General features: G+C 36.3%; 1 protein-coding gene across 2 annotated transcripts in view; it reads right to left on the bottom strand.

Moving 5' to 3' along the window:
* Positions 1-6278: 6278 nt before the first annotated feature.
* The window catches only part of COPS2 (COP9 signalosome subunit 2), a 52500-nt gene continuing 35311 nt past the window's right edge, over positions 6279-23467 (bottom strand). The window contains exons 4-13 of one of the 2 annotated variants that reach the window (XM_010599663.3): positions 22797-22922; positions 19464-19574; positions 19252-19329; positions 17046-17220; positions 13981-14159; positions 13819-13871; positions 11027-11124; positions 9569-9651; positions 8977-9035; positions 6279-8393 (exon numbers count right to left, since the gene is read on the bottom strand). In XM_010599663.3, the coding sequence (XP_010597965.2) occupies positions 8249-8393; positions 8977-9035; positions 9569-9651; positions 11027-11124; positions 13819-13871; positions 13981-14159; positions 17046-17220; positions 19252-19329; positions 19464-19574; positions 22797-22922 (1107 nt within the window). In that variant the 3' untranslated portion in view covers positions 6279-8248. The remainder of the gene's footprint in view (positions 8394-8976; positions 9036-9568; positions 9652-11026; positions 11125-13818; positions 13872-13980; positions 14160-17045; positions 17221-19251; positions 19330-19463; positions 19575-22796; positions 22923-23467) is intronic. The other variant, XM_003420125.4, reaches the window with a different exon arrangement.

The raw sequence follows: 23467 nt of genomic DNA, 5'->3' as shown, positions 1-23467 counted from the left end.
TGGAAAAAATATATCAAGCAAACAATAACCAAAAAAAGAGCAGGACTGGCAATAATCTCCAATAAAACAGAATTTAAAACAAAATCCACCATAAAGGATAAGAAAGGACACTATATAATGATTAAAGGGTCAATACACACGAGGACATAACTGTGATAAACATATATGCACCCAATGACAGGGCTCCCAAATACATAAAACTCTAATAGCACTGAAAAGAGAGAAATAGACACTTCCACAATAATAGTATGAGACTTCAATGTACGACTTTTGGTGAAGGACAGAACATCTAGAAAGAAACTCAATAAAGATACAGAAGATCTAAATGCCACAATTAAACAACTTGGCCTCATAAACACATACGGAACACTCCAACAGCAGTAAAGTATACATTCTTTTCCAATGCACATGGAACATTCTCCAGAATAAATCACATCTAGGGCCACAAAGCAAGCCTCAGCAAAATCCAAAACACTGAAACGATACAAAGCTTCTTCTCTGATCAGGTCAACAAGTAGAATAACGAAACGGCACGGAAAAAAATCAAATACATGGAAACTGAACAACTCCTTGCTTAAGAACTACGGAGTTAATACAAGAAATCAATGACGGAATAAAAAAAATTTATAGTATCAAATGAGAACGAAAACACATCTTACCAAAACTTCTGGGACCCAGCAAAAGCTGTGCTTAAAGGTCAATTTATAGTAATAAACACACACATCAAAAAAAGAAGTGAGAAAATCAAAACATTAATCCTACAACTCGAACAGAGAGCAGCAAAAGAAGCCCTCTGACAGAAGAAAACAATAAAGAGCAGAAATAAGTGAAATAGAGAAGAGAAAAACAAATCAACAAAATCAAAAGTTGGATCTTAGAAAAGATGAACAAAATTGACAAACCACTGGCCAAACTGACAATAGAAAAAAAGGAAAGGAAGCAAATAACCCAAATAAGAAATAAAATGGGAGACATTACAACAGGCCCAACTTAAATAAAAAGGATCACAATAGAATACTATGAAAAATTATACTCCAACAAATTTAAAAACATAGAGGAAATGGACAAATTTCTAGAAACACACTATGTACACCTAAACTAACTCAAATTGAGGTAGAAAAACTAAACAGACCATAATAAAAGAGACTGCAGAGGTAATTAAAAAAACTCCCAATGAGAAAAAGCCTTGGCCCAGTCACTGGAAAATTCTACTAAACTTTCAGAGAGGAGCTCACATCAATATTACTCAAACTATTTCAGGACATAGAAAAGAAGGGATACTCCTGAATGCTTTCTATGAAGCCAGCAAAATACTATACTAAAGCCAGGCAAAAAAAAAAAAAAAAAAAAAAAAAAAGCCAGGCAAAGATACCACAAAAAAAGGAAACTACAGAACAATACCCCTCACGAGCATAGATGCGAAAATTAACAAACTTCTAGCCAATGGAATTCAAAAAACAATAGATCGTGACCAAGTGGGATTCATACCAGGTAAGTAGGGATGGTTCAACACTAGAAAATCAATCAACGTAATTCACCACATAAATAAATCAAAAGAACATATGATCATATCAATTGCCGCACAAAAGGCATCTGACAAAGTCCAACACCCACTCATGATAAAAACTCTCTGCGAAACAGGAAGAGAAGGAAAATTCCTCGACATAATACACAGAATACAAAACCAACAGCCAACATTATTCTAAATGGAGAGAGACTGGAAAAATTCCCTTTGAGAAAGGGAACCCGAAAAGGATGCCCTTTATTACCACTCTTATCGAACATCCTGCTGGAAGTTCTAGCTAGAGCCATAAGGTAAGAAAAAGAAATAAAGGGCATCTAAACTGGAAAAAAAAAAAAAATTTTTTTTTTTTAACTATCCTTATTTGCAGATGATATGATTTTACACAAAGAAAACCCCAAATAATCCAAAAGAAAACCCCAAATAATCCAAAAGAAAACTACTGGAACTAATAGAAGAGTTCAGCAAAGCATCAGGATACAAGATAAACATACAAAAATCAGTTGGATTCCTCAACAAAGAGAACTTTGAAATGGAAACCACCAAATCAATACCATTAACAAAAGTCCCCAAGATGATAAAGTAAAACAAATGATAAAGTACTTAGGAATAAATATAACCAGGGATGTAAAACACCCATACAAAGAAAACTACAAACCACTACTGCAAGAAACCAAAAGAGACCTACGTGAGTGGAATAACATACCTTGCTCATGGACAGAAGACTCAAGATTGTGAAAATGTCAATTCTACCCAAAAGCAATCTACAGACACAATGCAATCCCAATCCAGATTCTAACAACATTCTTTAACAAAATGGAGAAACAAATCACCAACTTTACATGGAAAGGGAAGAGGCCCGGGATAAGTAAAGCGTTACTGAAGAAGAACAACAAAATGGGAGGCCTCACACTAGTGCTTTCAGAATCTATTACACAGTCACAATAGTAGAAACAGCCTGGCATGGTATAACAACAGACACATAGACCAATGGTACAGAATTGAGAACCTGATGTAAATCCATCCATGAGCAGCTGATATTTCACAAAGGGCCAAAATCTGTTAAATGGGGAAAAGACAGTTTCTTTAACAAACGGTGATGGCATAACTGGATGTCCACCTGTAATTAAAATCAAACAAGATCCACACTTACACCATACACAAAAACTACCTCAACATGGGTCAAAGATCTAAATATAAAACCTAAATCAAAAAAGATCATGGAAAAAAAATACTGACAACATTATGGGCCCTAACACATGGCATAAATAGTATACAAACCATAAGCAACAATGCACAAACACCAGAAGAGAAACTAGAAAACTGTTGTTAGGTGCCGTTGAGTCGGCTCTGACTCATGGCGACGCTACGTACCACAGAACAAAACACTGCCTGGTCCTGTGCCATCCTTAAAACTGTTGTCATGCTTGAGCCCATTGTGGCCAGCCACTGTGGAGAACTGGAAAACTAGGAGCTCCTAAAAACTAAACAGTTACACACATCAAAAGAGTTTATCGAAAGGGTAAAAGAGAGCCTACAGACTGGGAAAAGTTTTTTGGCTATGACATTATCTGACAAGGGTCTAACCTCTAAAATCCACAAATTATTTCCACACCCCAATAAAGAAAAAAAGAAATAACCCAATTAAAAAATAGGCAAAGAATATGAACAGATACTTCAAAGAAAACATTCAGGCAGCTAACGGACACATGAGGAAACGCTCTCAATCATTAGCTGTTTGAGAAATGCACATGAAAACTACAATGAAATACCATCTCGACCCTGACGATACTGGCACTAATCCAAAAAACCACAAAATAACAAATGTTAGAGACATCACAGGGAGACCGGAACTCTTATGCACTGCTGGTGGGAATGTAAAATGGTACAATCACTTTGAAAACGATATAGTGCTTCCTTAAAAAGCTAGAAATAGAAATACCTTAAAAACCAAACCTGCTGCCGTCACCCAACTCCTAGCAACCCTACAGGACAGAGTAGAACTGCCCCCATAGTTTCCAAGGAGTACCTGGTGGATTTGAACTGCTAAGCTCTTTTTGGTTGGCAGCCATAGCACTTAACCACTATGCCACCAGGGTTTCCAGAAATACCTTAGGATCCAGCAATTCCACTCCTAGGAATATACCCTAGAGAAACGACAGTCATGACCTGAATTGAGATATGAACACCCACGTTCACTGCAGCACTATTCACAACAGTAAAAAGATGGAAACAACCTACATGCCCATCAACAGATGAATGGGAAAACAAATTATGGTCCAGACACGCAATGGACTACTACATAACAATAAAGAACAATGATAAATCCACGAAAGATACCACAACACGGATGAATGAGGAAGGCATTATGCTGAGTGACATAAGTCAGTTACAAAAGGACAGTCTATGAGACCACTATTATAGGAACTCGAGAAAAGGTTTACCCAGAGGAAAAAAAATTCTTTGATGGTTACGAGGGTGGGGAGAGAGGAAGGGGAAATCGCTAACTACATAGTAGACAACTGCCAACTTTGGTGAAAGGGAAGACAACACATAATATAGGGGAAGTCAGCACAAGTGGCCAAAAGCAAAGGCATAGAAGTTTCCTAGAAGCATCCAAACAACTGGAGGGACTGAACTGATGGGGCTGGGAGTCATAGGCTTGGGGGACATCTAGGTCAAATGGCATAACGTAGTTCATAAAAAAATGTTCCACATCCCACTTTGGTGAGTAAGTAGCGTCTGGGGTCTTAAAAGCTCAAGGGCAACCATCTAAGATACATCTATTGGTCCCATCCTACTCGGACCAAAAGAGAAAGAAGAAAACCAGACACAGGAAAATATTAGCCGAAAGCCCAAAGGATCACATGAACCAGAGTCTCTACCAGCCTGAGCTTACAAGAACTAGATGGTGTCCAGCTACCACCACCTACCACTCTGATAGGGGTCACAACAGAAGAGTCACAGACAGAATGGGAAAAAAATGTAGCACAGAATTAAAATTAAAAAAAAAAAAAAAAAAAAAAGACCAGACTTACTGGTCTGACAGATGGGAGGAATCCCCGAATCCCCGAGACTATGGCCCCTGGACACTCTGCTAACTCAGAACTGGAACCACTTCCGAAGTCCACCTTTCAGCCAAAGATTAGACAGGCTTATCAAACAAACAGTAATACACATGAGGAATGTCCTTTTTAGTTCAATAAAACACACAAGATCAAATGGGCAACTCCTGCCCAAAAGCAAGACGAGAAAGTAGGAAGGGACGGGAACTGGATGGACACAGGGAACACAGGGTGGAAAGGCGAAGCGTGCCGTCTGTCGCGTTGTGGGGACTGCAATCAATGTCACAAAATAACGTGTATAAATTTTTGAATGAGAAATTAACGTGAGCTGTGAATTTTCACCTAAAACACAATAAAGTCAATTTCTTCTTTATTTTTTATATCTGTTCAAAATGATACTTATCTCTTTTGAAATACTATTTTTATAGCCATAAACTTTATATAAAGAATGAAATGCCTACCTATATGAGGGTATATCTGAGCCTATCAAAACAGGTAAGACGAATTCACCTAGGCAAACATCTTTTTGTCTTAACCGATCTAATTAATGTTCTACACCAACCTAGTTTGCTTCATGTGCTGATTAGACTTCGTCACCTCAACCTCAAAGCGTACTTACCCGTGTATACTGAAAAATCATAATGATTACTGATTACAATAGAAAATTAAAAGAGAAAATTTCTACTGTCGTAGATATTTTAAATATCAAGAATAGCTGTTTTGTAGTCTGGGAGAAAGCTATGTCTTATTAGAAGGTAACAACAACCCTCCAGCAGCCACAGGCTGGCCCAGCTAGAACAGGGGTTGCTGACACTGCAGTGACAGTGCGAGACCCCGTCCTCAGCAGTCTCGGAAAGACAGGCCATCGACCTCGTTCATTGTTAATTAGCAGGGACACATGTAATGACAGCGATACTTTGTGTGTGCGTGTATACATCTACACACACATTTCATCTCAAAAAAACTGGTTACATTACATTAAGATGTGGGGAAAAAAAGAGTATTTCATGACCAACTTTAAATTAATGTAAGTGGAAGAATGAGTAAAGGAAATGAAGCTCTGTAGTAGACAGCATCTATTTGTGGCAGCAAAGTTTGCTGTAGAGTAAAAAGAAAAATGAGATGACTATATTATAAACTATACAGTTCTACCAAAAAAAGATTTTAATCATTGGATAAATGTTAGGAATTTGCCAATTTTTTACTTCTCATAAATTTATCTATGTTTTGATAAGTAATCTCTAAGTCGGATTTCCAACCTACAAGATTTGATGCACAAAAGCTCGAAAAAAAAGCTTAAAGGGAAAAAAATATTGCTTTAGTCAGACTGTTAAGATGTATCACAAGCCTGTGTTTTAAGAACAAATGTGGTCAATGACTTTAAAAAAAATGAACACACTTGCCTTTGGGGAACACTATATTAAACAAACCCTTCGCTGATATATACACAATTACCAGTAAATAAAAAAATTACGGTAGAGCTTTAGATAGCATTATATATTTAGCTCTAGAAACTGGAAGATGTACTATGGCACACAGCAAAGGTATCACAGGAGAACTGGGCAGCGGAACAGTTGGAAGGTAAGAGTTAAATCATACCATTTAAATCCTTTGAAATCCAATTTCATCAACTCCAAGTTAAGCAGGGCTCTTTGAACTTTGCATGGTCATCAAGTGTATACATACTTAAATACAGGCACAGATACTTGTCATTTTTATTTGGGTAACAAAGAAACTCCAAATTATACTGAAAAATAAATCCTAAATATCATTCCTGTAAAAAAATTTCAGCACACTTTTCACAAATGATTTATGTCCAACAAGAAAATACACATGATTTTATATCTTACTTTTTATTCCCTACCATAGACATTAATTTTGTCTTTCATTTTCCTACAATTTTCAATACGTACCTGTATTTAATACTGCTTTAATCTGCTAAAGACATTAACTGATCGCTTTCCTAAATCTAAGGATTATATAGTTTTAGTATAAATATATATCACATATTTTCATAAAATTTTGACGAAACCAAATAAGCATGCCTTATTTTAAGTCCATGCTCCTTCCACTGCTTATAAAATCTGATTTAATGATCAAAAATTCTTGCTTGTCACTCTTCAATTACAAGTCTTCCTCCTTAAACGCCACTCTCTTTTTACATAATAAGAAGCAATAGAAAAACAAAAAAAAAATTCTCTTTTAATCTTAGTTCTTTTCATTTTGACACTACAAAATAATGTGACCTTTTTTTTTTTTTTTAAATGAACAAATACATCCCAAACTCAATACATTCAAATGAGCTGAGTCTTCTTTAAGGTAGTCACCTTGGAAGGCCACAGTTCATTCTTTTAACTATGCTGCCGCTGCTCAAAATACCCTTCAAACTCTTTCAGAATTGCCTTCAAAGCTAGTTGCATGCTTTCTACTATTGCCTCAAAAACAGATTTAATTTTTGGAAACTGCCAAAGGTCATTTGGTGCCAAATAATGGTGACTAAGGACAATCAAGCTTGCAAACTTGGTGAAACTTTAAAAAAAAAGTTTTCTTTACCTGACGTACAATCCTGAAGTTAATAGTATGTGTGGTTTAAATTAGCTCTGAAGACAATTTTATAAAGCAAAACCTGAGAGGTTCTGGGCAATGGCGGATCACTGGACTTGGGAAATACCTTTCCAGCATGATCACTATGCAGAATGACATTCACTCAGCTGTCTATGTTCTGAAATATTTGTTTACATCACTGTAGCTAGAAATTATTCTGATAGCTAGAAATTATTCATTTAAAAAGGAATATCATTCTTAAAAAAAAGAATTTATTCCTTTAAAGCATCGCTGTCAAAGTCAGTACTATACAAGTGTTTTGTCAGAAACTAGTTCTTACTTTATCAATAAAGACTACTTTTAAAAACTTGAAAGCAAATAACCAACTTATCTGCCCTCAGTTTTTTTTTTTTTTTTTTTTTAAATCATTAACAGAAGATAAAATAACCTGAAATCTCTAAGGTACTAAAAAACAGAACGAAAATCCCAATGTAATAAAAACACATCAAGAACCAAACTACAATTTCTGAGCTGCACTGTTTATTTTGCTGCTTGAAACCTAAGTGACAGTATGCCACTGTGACTCTGGGGTTTCATCTAAACCTTTACTACACTGCAGGTACAGAAATAGATGGACACATTTTTGGAGAACTGACATTTTGCAAAATGCAGCACACAATTTATACATGAGAAATGGAAGTGTTCAAAAGGGTATGCATTTCAAGTTATTGCAGGTTATTTGTGAGAGAATTTCTGCAGGTAAAACATGTTTAAATTTAACCAACAGTAGCATGTCAGTGTATTTAAAATCATGACAAAAATCTTCTCTCTGGTCATGTTGCCCATGACAAATTACTATGATGTTGTACGTTTAGGGCAAGATGTCAATACAGCATAAATCCCATGGCATTTTGGTTTTCATCTGGAGATTAAAGCTGTTTTTCTTGGGATAAATGCAGCAGCAAAACACAAACCAGTTGATCAAAAAAGCACTTCTGCCATAACTCCAATAATTTTCAGGACACATCAACCGACAGTAGTTTTGCCATTCCCAGTTTTTTAAGGATTACATCTCTGCACTGTTGCCTTAAGTGGGTCTGTAAAAGCTTGTCCTTTGTTAAGCCAGTTTACTGACTACAGCCTGGTTGAGAGAATTTAGTTGGTTGGTCCATTTATCTAGCGCACTGTATCGCGCACCACCTCTCTTCTGATGATCCAGTTCAAGGAGCTGGTTGACTTGATCAATTCGGCCATGAATAGTGCTGGAAGTAAAAGAAGACATGTCTGTAATTTATTCCCACTCAGCATATCTTCTAAACTAATGCTTCATAAAATACTCATTACAGCTCACAAAATGTCGATAAATGCAAAAGAAAAAACTGCTGTCTACTACTGTAAATGAATGAGTTCAGCACTAGTTATAACGTTATTTAAACTCCAGGCAGAAACCAGACTTTATCTGCCTTTCATCGGTTTCACGGAAAGAACCGATAGGCAGAGACTTACCCAGCTATCAAGAGCAGATGTTGTTTGTGAAGTTTTTAGGAATAATATATCACTTTTAAGTAAGATACAATTTCAAAACTGTTATGTATCACACATCTTATATTTAAAAATATAAAGACATATTACTCATGAAATAATTCTCTAGCTGAATGAGAAACCCTTTTGAAAATCTTTTTAAGCTTTTTCAGAGATGCGTTTCATATGTCCATTCATTTGTCAAAAATCACCACACACATACATACACATCTCTTAGAAGAAAATCATAGCCAGATGGTGCTTTTCATGAAAAAAATCAAGAACTCAAGTGCTACCTTCATCATCATTATTCCAAATACTTACTTATCCAATATGCACTGCACCAGCAAGCTCTCCACATCAGCCACATCTATGTTTAACTCCTAAGACAAAAGATCCATCACAGTTCTGCTCATTAACATTTTTAAAGACTTTATGATTTTATGTAATTATTTGGATTTTAAATTCACTTTCATCACTTAAAGAAAACTTAGCGAAGAGATTTTAAACAAATTTCATTATTACTTCAAAAAAGATTTAACTTTGTAACTTCTGAAGTATATTTATCCTTCCTCACAATTTTATTGAGTTTCAGGTGGAGCCTTATCAATTATATATGTTTCAGCCACTACTATCTCTTCTACAATTTTCTCTTAGGCTTTAGGAATCTTAAAAAAAAAGAAAGAAATTTAGTGACTCAATTTCTCTATCTCGCAATGTTAAAATGCTTCTCCGTTAATTTATGCCCAAAAAGCACACAGAAAAATTCACATTAAAATTCAAGTCTAAGTTATGCTTAATTTTAAAAAATGTAATATAAAATGTTACCAAGTTAGAGTTACTCTTAAATGGGATATACTTATTGTACTTGTAACTATAAATTATAAACATCATTAAAACTCATGAAAATAGGTACCTTAGAAATAAAAGGAATATGTATTCTTGTGTAAGGCTTAATTAATTTTATGAGCACTTGTGTTCTAATGTTTCGCAAAAGCTCTGGAAGAAAAGATAAAAAGGAAAACAATACATTTGCATTTTAACAGTTTGTATGGTATCTTTATAAACCATTATGCATTTCTACATCACAATCGTTATCTACTTATCATTTATCATCTCAAAATACATCCTTCTGATTGGCAAGGACAAAGGTGTTTAGATGTAAAAATATTTGGGTCCAACAGATGTACAGCACGATTAGAGGCTGCCTCTTCCGTAACTTTTTCTCGTTCCCACCTCTGCCTTTGCTCGTGCTGCAACACTACCTAATGCATCCTCTCGCCTTCTCAGGAACAGTACACCATCATTTCCTTAACAGCTATCCTCTTTCAAGGAGTTCTGGTTTACAATACCCAAGTTTCGCATTCTATGCCCTCTCAAATCTTAGACTATTACATTTTATACAATGCTTTTTACAATTCCCCCAGTTTCATCATGTAGAATTTTTTTTTTTTAAACTAGCTGGAACTCATAGACAAGGCTTCTCTACTTTTTCTATACCCACAAAATGCAGTATCATATAAAAAACCCAGTGCCGTTGAGTCGATTCCGACTCACAGCAACCTATGAGGGTAGAACTGCCCCATATGGTTTCCAAGGAGCACCTGGTGGATTCGAACTGCCGACCTTTATGGTTAGCAGCCTAGCTCTTAACTACTACGCCACCAGGGTTTCCTCAGTATCATATAAGAACCTTAAAATGCCCGCTGAATGGAAGAGAAAGGAAGATGCAGAACAGAACATATTTCTGAAATTTTCCTTGGATTTTCTTGATGTATCTGGAATTTCAGTATTTGAATGAGCTGTTCCAAACAGTCACTTAAAAATCCTCAAATAGCTCAATAGGTGGGAGCACTGGAGCTGTAGGGGCAGCCCCAGAATAAAGGGAGGATTTCTCTCTCTGGTAATCTAACAGAACTCTGTTAAAAATCTCATTCACTCTGGCATGAAATCTTCCCAATGTGAGCTTACCTGACACAGCAAATCCATCTCTGCAACTCAGAGCAGTATATTTTAAAAACTTTCGTTACTTGTCAAAAATAAGCTCTAAAAATTAACTTTGCGTTTAAGTACCAAAAATAAACATGCAACAACATCTACACTGGAATAAAATGGTAAAACGGACAACCACCTTAAATATAATGGACATCTTATATGAACTTGATTGTATTGATAATGTGAAACTGGCTAATGATTTCTCTAAAACAGTTTCATAATTTTAAAGAGTATACTATTCCATGATACTATTTAGAAACACTTCTATACTTTGCAATAAACAAAAGAAAAACAGATTAATTCCAAACAGCTCCATTAAGCAGCACTGCTGGACTATGGCAAAGAAAAGGAACAGAACTCGTTCACAGAAAGAACATGCCTTCGATGTGTTCTCTTATGAAAGGATCATCCATGATGTTGCTGTGATTTGTTTTCAGAATCTTTTCAAATTCAGTGATGTCATTATTCTGATAGGCACTAAAAGAAAATGAGAAATATGAATTTTGTCAAATGTGAAGAAGTCAAATCAGATAATCCAAACAGCCTGTTTCTCAGTTTTTATATGTAAATATCTGAATTATATTATTGTCCCTCAAATTTATATGAGGAAAGAAGTCACGGAAATCAGAGTTAAACACATACACATTCTTCTGCAAACACAAGACATTTCCTTTTTAATGCTTTTGGTTGTTTAAACGAAAGATTAAATAAATCTTATGGGGTTGTATACCATATTTATTATTTTTTTTAAATCAAAACCATCACAAAATCTTAGTTGTATTAAAAGTTGACAACAGTTCAATAACTATTTAATGCTTGATGTTTTCAAATTAAACTGTGCATTTCAATCCCTAATTGTTCTTAATGAAATATACCAGGTTGACGCATACTACTGTATAGATGAGTTTGGCCTTATCTTTCTAGTAAGAAACTCTATTCTCTCTGACAGGTGTTCAAAAAACGCAGCTTCCTAATTTTTATCTTCTAGAAAGCTACCAGCAACTCCCAAAACCTTCCAAAAAGAATATTTGATTCTCAAGTTTCTCTAGCCCTGAAATTCCACTGAGCTATACAGTGCAAAACCTCAGTGGCAGAAAATTAGTGCCAAATGAGGCATACACACAGTAGAGAGTGATGGAGTCCCCTGCTGCAGAAGGCCAAAGGCTGATTTATGTCTTCAATTCTCTGAAATGTCTAATACCTACTTTTGAAATAAATTCTGTAACGCACTACGGGGACTGCTAAAGGTGCTGAGAAGGAAGAAGCCAACCTTCTGGATACGGCACCACTGTCTGCTTTCTATGTAAGACATATCATCAGCCACTCTGCAGCCCTCTGCTGTGCCTCCATCTGCTGGGTCGCAATGTAACTTCGTGTTAGGGGCAGGTGATTCAAGTGCTTCAACAGGAATTACTTTCCTCTAGTCTGCTGGCAACTGACTAGGAAGATAAAATTAGGAGCATTACTTTCTCACCTATCCCAAATACATTACTGTAATTTACTATAAACAAAAAAACCCACCGCCATCGAGCCGATTCCAACTCAAAGTGACCCTACAGGACAGAGGAGAACTGCCCCGTTGGGCTTCCAAGTGTAAATCTTTGTGGGAGCAGACTGCCACATATTTCTCCCATGGAGCAGCTGGCGGGTTCAAACCACTGTCCTTTCGGTTGGCAGCCAAAAGCTTTAATCACTGTACCACCAGGGCTCCTACATAGTTTACTACAGGAGGATACAGTCAAGTAGTGAAAACATTTGTGCACTAAGAGACATCCTTTCACTACTTGAGTGGCTTTTTTTTTTTTTTTATATACAAAATTGTGGAACCCTAACGAGCCCACTTGTTTGAGCTAAAACTTAGCATTAAAATAAGTTTCTGAGTTTCAATGTAGAGGATTCACTGGAATAAATTGTAAGGCATACTACATACATAAATAAAAAAGCTATTATTTTTAAAGTTCCAGCAATCAGTCCTTTAGTCCATTTTAATGTATATGACCAATTCAATCTACATAAAATATTAATGCCTAGGGTGAAATTTTTCCTCAACATTTCTTTAAAAGTTTTAAAACGTTAAACTACGGCTCAGCAATTTAGCTTTATAAACATTTTTTAAAAAAGCATTATAAAGTTAATCTCGAACAAAATAATCTTTTAGTGTGATCAAATGCAAATGGAATAAACTGTGTGTGATGAAGACAGAGGAAACCGTGGTGGCATAGTGGTTAAGTGCTACGGCTGCTAACAAAGAGGTCGGCAGTTCAAATCTGTGAGGCGCTCCTTGGGAACTCTACGGGGCAGTTCTACTCTGTCCTATAGGGTCGCTATGAGTCGAAATCGACTCGATTGCACTGGGTTTGGTTTTGGTTTTTAATGAAGATAGAAAGATCTCCTTTCATAACTAAAATCAATTTAACTAATATATATTAAAATAAACTAAAGAGGCCAACAATACATAAGAAATTAATTTCTTACTACAGCAAATTAGAGTTTTTAATCCCACAACCATGCCCAATTCTCCTAAACGGCTATTTTTATAGCTAAAATTAAGGTCTTCTTAAAAAAAAGAAACAAAAAAAACCTAGTAACTTACAAAAGTCATAACCAATTAAAAAAGCAAATGAAGAATTTATGACAGTGGGCTCTTCATTGCTAACCATCACTGTTCACATCTTGCATTAAAGCCTTTGATGAATCTAGGAGTTTCTCATCTGTATGACCTCTATTCTCCTACCCCGAAAATTATCTGGGCTAAGTATTTTTTTAATTAACATTTTCATCGTCACTGAGAAAATATACAAGTAAATAAAGAAATGTATTTATGCAATAACCTTGTTTTACAGAAATTCTTAGCTTACGTGGAGCAATTCATGCTTTTATTTTGGATGAAGACAGGTAGAGACAGTAGATATTGTGAAATAATGCTTTAAACCATCCATACACACGTGGATAAAAACAACACAAAAGCACCAGACACGTTATCAAATTTTGTGACTAACAGAATCAGCAAAATAAATGACTTCAGAAGACAAAAACTGCACAAACTTTAGAATGTTTCAAACGAACATACAAAAGGACAAATGCCGAGTATTAACTGAGTTTTGAAAAATTCTCTTTCTCTTTATGAATTGCTTTAAGAAAATTTACCTGAACTGAAATATAAAATCTTACCTTACTAAATTCGTCATTGCCAGGATTTCTGGATCATTTTTGTACGGCTTGGCCTAAACACAGTTAAAAAAAGTATTAACTATGTATATGTACAAAGAAAGAATAAAATTTATTTCTATCAAAGATAGCTAAGAGAAATTGACAGTTAAAGTGCACACGTACCTCCTGTGAGTCAAACGGATTTATTCCCGATTTCATTAGCATATTTGCCAAGACCAAATACTTTAAGCAAGTAGTTCTTCTGGGACTCCCTGATTCGTCATAATTCTTGAAGGCTTCAAAAAAATCAGTGTGTGCCTTTTCAAATTCACCTTCTCGCAAGTGCATTTTACCCCCACATTCTGTAAAGAGTAAAACATGAGAAAAGAGACTATTTTCAGTTTTGTAACTGTAACGAGATTGACCACTTTATAAAGATTAAATGAAACTTATTTCAGTGGCTTTCAGTTTTTCAATTCTATAACCTGAATAGTACTGGCTGGAGGGCTGTTGTTGTGAGGTGCTGTCAAGTTGGTTCCTACTCACAGCCACCCTACGTACAACAGAACGCAACACTGCCAGGTCCCGTGCCATCCTCGTAATGGCTGCTACGTTTGAGCCCATTGTTGCAGTCACTGTGTCACCCTGCCTTGTTGAGCGCTTTCCTCTCTCTTGCTGAGGGTCTTCCTCTCTTCTGCTGACCCTCTACTTTCCCAAGCATGATGTCCTTCTCTAGGGACTGGTCCCTCCTGATAACACGCTCAAAGTACGTGAGATTAAGTCTCGTCATTCTCACTTCTCAGGAGCATTCTGGCAGTACTTTTTCCAAGACAGACTTGTTTGTTCTTCTGGCAGTCCATGGTATATTCGATATTCTTCAACATCACCATAATTCAAATGCATAAATTCTTCCGCAGTCTTCCTTATTCATTGTCCAGCTTTCTCATCCATATAAGGTGATTAAAAATACCATGGCTTAGGCCAGATGTACTTTAGTCTTCAAAGTAACATCTTTGCTTTTTAATATTTTTAAGAGGTGTTTTGCAGCAGATTTGCCCAATACAGTACATCCTTTAATTTCTTGACTGCTGCTTCCTTCCATGGGTGTTGATTATGGATCCAAGTAAAACGAAATCCTTGACAACTTCAATTATTTTCTCCATTTATCACGATGTTGCTTACTGGTCCAGTTGTGAGGATTTTTGTTTTCTTTATGTTGAGGTGTAATCCATACTGAAGACTGTGGTCTTTGATCTTCATCAGTAAGTGCTTCAAGTCCTCTTCACTTTCAGCAAGCAAGGCTGTGTCATCTGCATAATGAAGGTTGTTAACAAGTCTCTCTCCAATCCTGATGCTGCATTCTTCTTCATATAGGCCAGCTTTTTGTATTATTTGCTCAGCATACTGATTGAAAGTGTAGTGAAAGGATACAACCCTGATGCACACCTTTCGTGATTTTAAGCCACGCAGTGTCCCCTTGTTCTGTTTGAATGACTGTCTCTTAGTCTGTGTACAGGTTCTGCATGAGTACAATTAAGTATTCCGGAATTCCCATTCTTTGCAACGTTATCTGTAATTTGTAATGATCTACATAGTTCAATGTCTTTGCATAGTCAATAAAACACAGATAAACATCTTTCTGCTATTCTCTGCTTTCAGCTAAGATCAGTCTGACATCAGCAATGACGTCCCCCATTCCACGTCCTCTTCTCAATTTGGCCTGAATTTCTGGCAGCTCCCTGTCAATGTACAGCTGTGATTGCTTTTGAACGATCTTCAGCAAAATGTTACTTGCGTGTGATATTAATGATATTGTTGGATCATTTCTACATTCTGTTGGATCACCTTTTTTCTGAATGGGCACGAATATGGACCTCTTTCAGTCAGCTGTCCAGGTAGCTGCCTTCCAAAGTTCCTGGCATAGACGAGTGAGTGCTTCCAGCATTGCATCCGTTTGCTGAAACACCTCCGTTGGTATTCTGTCAATTCCTGGAGCCTTGTTTTTCACCACCAATACCTTCAGCGCAGCTGGGACTTCTTCCTTCCACACCATTGGTTCCTGATCATATGCTGCCTCCTGAAATAGCTGAAAGTCCACCAATTCTTTCTGGTACAATGACTCTGTGTATTACTTCCATCTTGATGCTTCCCGTGTTGTTCAATATTTTGTCCATAGAATCCTTCAACATTGTAACCCAAAGCTTGAATTTTTTCTTCAGTTCTTTCAGCTTGAGAAATGCCGAACGTGTTCTTCCTTTTTCTTTGCAGATTTCGTTATAATACTTTACTTTGTCTTCTCAAGCTACCTTTTGAAATCTGTTCAGCTCATTTACTTCATCATTTCTGCCATTCACTTTAGCTACTGAATACTCAGGAGCAAGTTTCAGAGCCTCTTCTGACATCTGTTTTTTGGATCTTTTTGATCTTTTCTTTCTCTACTGTCTTTTTAACGACCTCTTGCTTTCTTCACGTACGATGTCCTTGATTGTCATTCCATAACTCATCTGGTCTCCAGTCATCAGTGCAATCTCTGGCATCATTTCTATCACCAAGGCTGTATTCTCCAACTATCCAATCCTTCTTCATTTCCAACTCTGGCATTTCAATCGCCAGTAATTATCAACGTATCTTAAGTGCACATTTATCCATTTCAGACTGCAGAAGTTGGTAAAATCTTTAGTTTCCTCATGTTTGGCCTTAGTGGTTGGTGTGTAAATTTGAGTAATAATCTTATTAACTAGTCTTTCTAGCAGGTGTATGGATATTATTTTATTATCGACAGCACTGTACTTCAGGACAGATCTTGAAATGTTCTTTTTGACGACTAATGTGATACCGCTCCACTTCAATTTGTCATTTCTGGCACAGTAGACCATATTATTGTCCAATTTAAAATGGCCAATACTAGTCCATTAATGCCTAGGATATGTAGGCCACAGGGCACAAACTTTAATTTTATTAAAGAAAAAATCAAGCTCTTTATTAAATGTTAATGAAGAAACTACTAAACAAGCCAATCTTTTTCCTCAGGTGAAGCAAAAAGTTGCTTTTCCACATGCCACTGCAACTGAAGAACAGAAATTCTGATCAAGTGAAATCTCTATTACTACTATGTTCACTGATGTAAATTTTATAAGGAAAAGGCATTGATTTTAAAACTTTATTTATTTTCAAGGGTACTTCAGTCATATGCAATGATACCTTGAAGTCTTTCCATTTCATTGCCCACCCTCTCCAACCAAACTTGCCTCTGATGACTCCCATGATCAGTGGATGAGGGATGGCAGACTTGATGTGAAGCGACTGTTCATAGAGTGCTTTCAGTTTTTTGTTATTTTTCTGTGCTGTATACATTTGAATTTCCAAAGCGTATATTTCTAATAACTGTGTACCTTTTTTCAAGTCATCTTCTCCATCGTCAGTCTAGGAAAGCAAATACTTAACTTTAGTCAAGGTAGAGTTTAGAGACAACCTTACTTAACAAACAAGTGTATACGCAGACAGTAACTTACAAACTGTTTTGTTACAAACAGTTCATTTAAAGTCAGTTGAATGAAAATTAAAAACATTTTTTTCCATTGAAAAATGATTGTACGTGGCTGAACAAAATTTATTAACCCACGATATAAAAGAAAATATAACAAATAATTTTTATTTGGGTTAGCCTATGAGCCTTACATTTATACTACTATTTCTGACTGAAAATGCACTACCAATTTTAATTGGAACCAGGAGTATTATGAACACCACTTTAACGGTCAAAAAGAAAGCCACATATCCTTTCTACGTCCTAGTTATTGGAGAAGGAAAAAGTGGACAGTGGTTATTTTGTACGTATAAAATGCAGTAACATTTATGTCTTTATCTATGGCATTATTTATGATCTTCTCCAGACCTTTAAAACATTTCAGATACACTTATTTAATATTTTAAAAATCATTTCCTGAGTGTCATCCATGTTGTGGGTACTGGGTCTACTTTGGAGAAATTAAAATTTAAGTCAGCCAAGGTTCCTGGACTCAAAAAGTTCACAATCTAGTAAGAAGACCAATCTGTCAACAGACAAATTAGAGTACAAAATGATAATTACTCTAGGTGAAGCATGAAGCAAGCATCTAGAACAGAAGAACTAACTCTTGGGGAATGTCAAAGGAATCACAGAAGTGGTGACATTAAACCTCAGCTTTGAAAGATGGCCAGTGGCCACAAAACACAGGCCATGGAAATCAGCAGACGGTCAACAATGAGATATCCATAAATATTAAACGCTGACATACACCAAGTCAAAATTTATTATTTACAGAGTGTTCCAACTTAAGACTTGTTTTATTTATTAACTAAAGAGTTACAACCAGAGTAAAACATACGATATGGGAGGCAGTTTTACATCCAGGTTATCATGCATCTCTGCTGAAAATAATGACGTCACAACACCAAGTGCTGTTCATAAGCAGACGGCATTTTACGTCCCTAAATACACCAAGCAGAACTTCTCCAGGGCTTTTTCATGCATCTTACGTTCACACTGAAAGACCCTCCTCCATTCAAAAAACGGCTTCTCTACTGTTTTTGTTTCACATGGAACTGAACCCAAACTTGTTTGTTAGTCAGACTAAACTTTTTCAAGGATGGGTAGTTAAGAAACAATTTACAAATGAGTGATATGCTTTATAACGCTAAACTACTAAATGAAAATATCTGTAGTATTTCGTTTAGAAGGATTTCCTGATCAACTCTTTCCCCATTCATAGAAATGACACATATTTATTATTAAAATAATAGCATGTGGTCTTGCAAGAGCTTTAAAATATTTAACAGTATTCCCAATGAATATAATTTATCAATACCAAATATCAATACTAACATCAAATAATTTATTTAAAATAAAAAAGTAAACACAAAATTATTGTTTACAGTTATAAAGTTATAGAGCTGTGCTGTCCAATCCATGTGGTTATACAAATTTAAATTAAGTAAGTAAAATAAAATTTAAAACTCGGTTCCTCAGTCACACTAGGCGCATTTTAGTGGCTTGAGAGGCATACACAGATGTAGGACAGTTCTACTGGACAGCGCGGCCACGGAGGACTCATGTATCACAAATCAGGATATAACATAACCCTTCCATACATGTTTAAACTATCTCTGCCGATTTCCATTGGACACATATGTAAATATGACAGGCTTGTTCTGAAATAAGCAATAACAGCCGGCCCGCTCGTTGGTTGATGCCTGCTCATTCCACGAAGGGTAAGGATTGAAATCAGCATTAAAACAGGAAGAAATGTAACACTAAAAATAGATCTGCATTTTTTTATAACTTATTCTCCAGGTATTATTTTTAGGATGACGCTTGAACAGAAATACCCTTAAGCAATACTTCAAATACAACGATTTCTTATGCTTCTTTATCATGTAAAGCAAAATATTAAGAAAAAAATAACTGAATGCTACCTGGCAGGACTGATGTAGTTGGCGTAAAATTTTTTGAAGCTTTCCATATTCCTCTCGTTCTAAATATAATTTTCCAAGCTGTAAGAAAGCAAACTTATTAAAATCAAAACATTTCAAAAGGAGAAGGTGTGCATCTTTAGGAAAGTAATTAGTTTATTAAGGACTCCCCACCCCATTCTTCAACAGAATAAAAGCATAACTGTAATTGTTACCTTTGTGTTTGTCTTAAACCACAGTCTATCATTCTTAGCATCTTTCAAGGCTTCCAGTGTTGTTTCATAGAATTCCTGCAGTAAATCCATCTGACATAAAAAATCAGAATTCTATAATTGTAAACAGCAAATTTGTACCTGTTAATAAAGTTAATTTGAGCAAACTAAAAGTTCATCTTTGAACTTCAATACATATAAGATACACTATCCGCATCTTACCGAATGTCTTCCACAGTCCACAACATTAACAAAACTCAAGCACAACATGCCAAATTTATAAAAAGAGAACTGGTGGTCTGTTTCTATTTGAATTTTTAAAATAAACCCAGAAAACATTTTCCCATATAAATTATAGAGCCATAAGTTCTAATACTGTAATTATATAAGTTTCTCTTTCCCAACTTAATAACTTGTTTTATATTAACAGAGGTAAATGATGTATGAATAGAGGTAGTTGTATTGTGTAACTAATAGGGTTTTCTTATTCACTCAACCTTTATTTGGTATCGACTATGTGGCAAACATTAGGCAAGGTGCTAAAGAAACAAAGAGGAATTAGCTCCTTTCCTCAAAATTCTTCTACGAATGTGATTAACCAATAAACTAGACTACAGGGCTTCTGAGTTACTGGTAAATTGTTGAAGTTTGGTGTGGGTGAGCAGTACAATTTTAGCTGTATCTCACCACTAACACATGGGAGAAAGATGTGGCAGTCTGCTTCCATGAAGATTACAGCCTTGGAAGCCCACGGGTCAGTTCTACTGTCTGACAGGGTCACTAGGGGTTGGAATCCACTCGACAGCAACAGTTTTGATGGGTTTAGAACCACTATCAGTTTGTCAACCTGAGTGACATTTTTCACGGAAATCTCCAACTGTTTTACATTTTAAGACTCTACTTCGGGCTTTAACTTTGCTTGAATATTTTATTCTGTAGATCTCTACACAGGGAGATCAACAGGCAAGAGAGCCAGGAGGGCAGGAGAGTCCGACACCCTCAGGGAAGGCTGCGTATTCACTCATGGCTGCTGCGGGCGTGCTGAAGAAGTCCAGGGACACCCACCCAATATCTACTCTCACTTTCAAAAGGCAAAAGCTTACGCAAAAGAACCCGTAGAAGTGTGCGATCTTTGAGTTTCAAAATCACTCACCCTTCCCTCACGGAACACTGGCGTAACATTACAAACAGGATACCAAGTATGCTTTGTGACGCTTGTTCATACAACTCAGAAAATATTTTCCCACAATACAAAAAATAAATAAATCTGCCACGATTTATAACTCAACTACAGAATTAGTGTCTTTAAGTGTTATGTTATAACCCGTTAAAAAAATAAAACCCATTGCTGTCAAGTTGATTTTGACTCGTAACAACCCTACAGGACAGAAGAGAACTGCCCCATAGGGTTTTTCAAAGAGCAGCTGGTGGGTTTGCATTGATGACCTCTTGGTTAGCAGCCGGGCTCTCAACCACTGCCCCACCAGGGCTCTTAGAACATGCAATTTATCTTTCTCTATTCCCATTACACATATTTTATATATAAAGAGTATAATAAACTGCCTCAATAAATTAACATGACATCTAGCAGAAAAGAAAGAGGATAAAAGAGGGTGATTATGAGATCAACATTTTTTTTTTTTATTAACTTTTATTGAGCTTCAAGTGAACGTTTGCAAATCAAGTCAGTCTGTCACATATAAGTTTATATACATCTTACTCCGTGCTCCCACATGCTCTCCCCCTAATGAGTCAGCCCTTCCAGTCTCTCCTTTCGTGACAATTTTGCCAGCTTCCAACTCTCTCTATCCTCCCATCCACCCTCCAGACAGGAGATGCCAACACAGTCTCAAGTGTCCACCTGATATAATTAGCTCACTCTTCATCAGCATCTCTCTCCTACCCACTGTCCAGTCCCTTTCATGTCTGATGAGTTGTCTTCAGGAATGGTTCCTGTCCTGGGCCAACAGAAGGTTTGGGGACCATGACCGCTGGGATTCCTCTAGTCTCAGTCAGACCATTAAGTATGGTCTTTTTATGAGAATTTGGGGTCTGCATCCCACTGATCTCCTGCTCCCTCAGGGGTTCTCTGTTGTGCTCCCTGTCAGGGCAGTCATCGACTGTAGCTGGGCACCAACTAGTTCTTCTGGTCTCAGGATGATGTAGGTCTCTGGTTCATGTGGCCCTTTCTGTCTCTTGGGCTCTTAGTTGTCGTGTGATCTTGGTGTTCTTCATTCTCCTTTGATCCAGGTGGGTTGAGACCAATTGATGCATCTTAGATGGCTGCTTGTTAGCATTTAAGACCCCAGACGCCACATTTCAAAGTCGGATGCAGAATGTTTTCATAATAGAATTATTTTCCCAATTGACTTAGAAGTCCCCTTAAACCATGGTCCCCAAACCCCCGCCCTTGCTCCGCTGACCTCTGAAGCATTCATTTTATCCCGGAAACTTCTTTGCTTTTGGTCCAGTCCAATTGAGCTGACCTTCCATGTATTGAGTGTTGTCCTTCCCTTCACCTAAAGCAGTTCTTATCTACTATTTAATCAGTAAAAAACCCTCTCCCTCCCTCCCTCCCCGCCTCGTAACCACAAAAGTATGTGAGATGAACATTTTTATTTATGAGTAGAAAAAGTACCAAATGTTCTACAAAATACTAAATGATATAGAGAATACTTGTGCTCAAATATCATAGAGTAAGAAAGTTGAAATTTAGGGCTATGTTGCTTAAATATGAACACACGATTCAATTAAAAATTATCTCAGCAATAATTTAAATATGAAATGAAATCATCATTGCTTTCCTTAGTAACCACAATCTAGAAGAAGGAAAGCCTTATCATTCCCTCTGCCAATTTTCGTTTCCTTCTTTATCAGTCTTTCCTTTTGTCAACCACCCATCACCCCATACATCCTTTCTAGAAGCATTTATTGAGCACCAAATGAGTAAAGGCAAGTGCTAGGTGATGGGTAGACTCTGCCCTCAAGGATCTTAATCTAATCAAATTTACAAACAAGTAACATGTGATTCAAAGCTCAGGATGGATAGCTAAAGCAGTGATGGAGTTTAACAGAAGAACTGTGGTAGTAACCGTATGGAAGTCTAATATAAGCCTGCAAATGTTGTTTGCAGATTATTTCAGTATCTGAAGATGATAATTAACTGGAGTTATTAATTTTAAACATTACATAATTAGCCCTAAAAAAGTAGATTAAAGCACACTAATAACCAGCATAGCTGCTTAAATAGAACCCCAGGACTTTTCTAAGAACAAGGCCCTCAGTAGAAATAATAAACACATCTGTAAGTACCAAGAAGAAAAAAATGAATCTAACCTGTTTAGAAGTAGAGATATAATCAAGAATAGAATTAATGGATTTTTCAGAATAATTTCTTGTGACTGCGCTCCGAATATAGGTCAATAGTTGTTTATATCTGTTCATCATTTCTGGAAAGTTTGTCTGGGAGGAAAAAGAATTAGAATGTTTTAAGAAATATATTATTAGACACATTTACGTACTAAAATATGTTCACAAGTATGATTATGATAAATATTGCTATATAAATGGACAATAACAAAGCTTTATAATAAAGGAAAGAAATACGTACGCAGGAACATTATAAACATCTTATGTTAAGTTTGAAACGACTAGATAACTCAGACATATGAGCCCAACTTACGAAGTCAGTCTATGAAAAACGACAACTAACAGATGTTCCGAATGTCTCGTGTTGTTCCTCGTTACACATTTAAATCATAAAAACTGCTAAAATAGTAACAGGACAAAGTATATAAAATTAAAAAGCAAGGGATAGGTATAAACACGAAATCCAACTTTTCAAATGCTTTGAGTACCAGCTATGCAGATCCCAGTTAAGCCATCCCCGAAGACTTACCCTTTCATCCAGGAAGCTCAACAGCATTAGCTACCTGTTTCGTTTTTCCCTAACATGGCCGCTCTACATAAAAATTCCAAGCGAAGAATCTCTTCAAGCCCAGGTATTC

The sequence above is a fragment of the Loxodonta africana genome, chromosome 10 (assembly GCF_030014295.1).
Source record: "Loxodonta africana isolate mLoxAfr1 chromosome 10, mLoxAfr1.hap2, whole genome shotgun sequence".
Taxonomy (NCBI): domain Eukaryota; kingdom Metazoa; phylum Chordata; class Mammalia; order Proboscidea; family Elephantidae; genus Loxodonta; species Loxodonta africana.
This window is presented reverse-complemented; position numbering and strand designations above follow the sequence as displayed.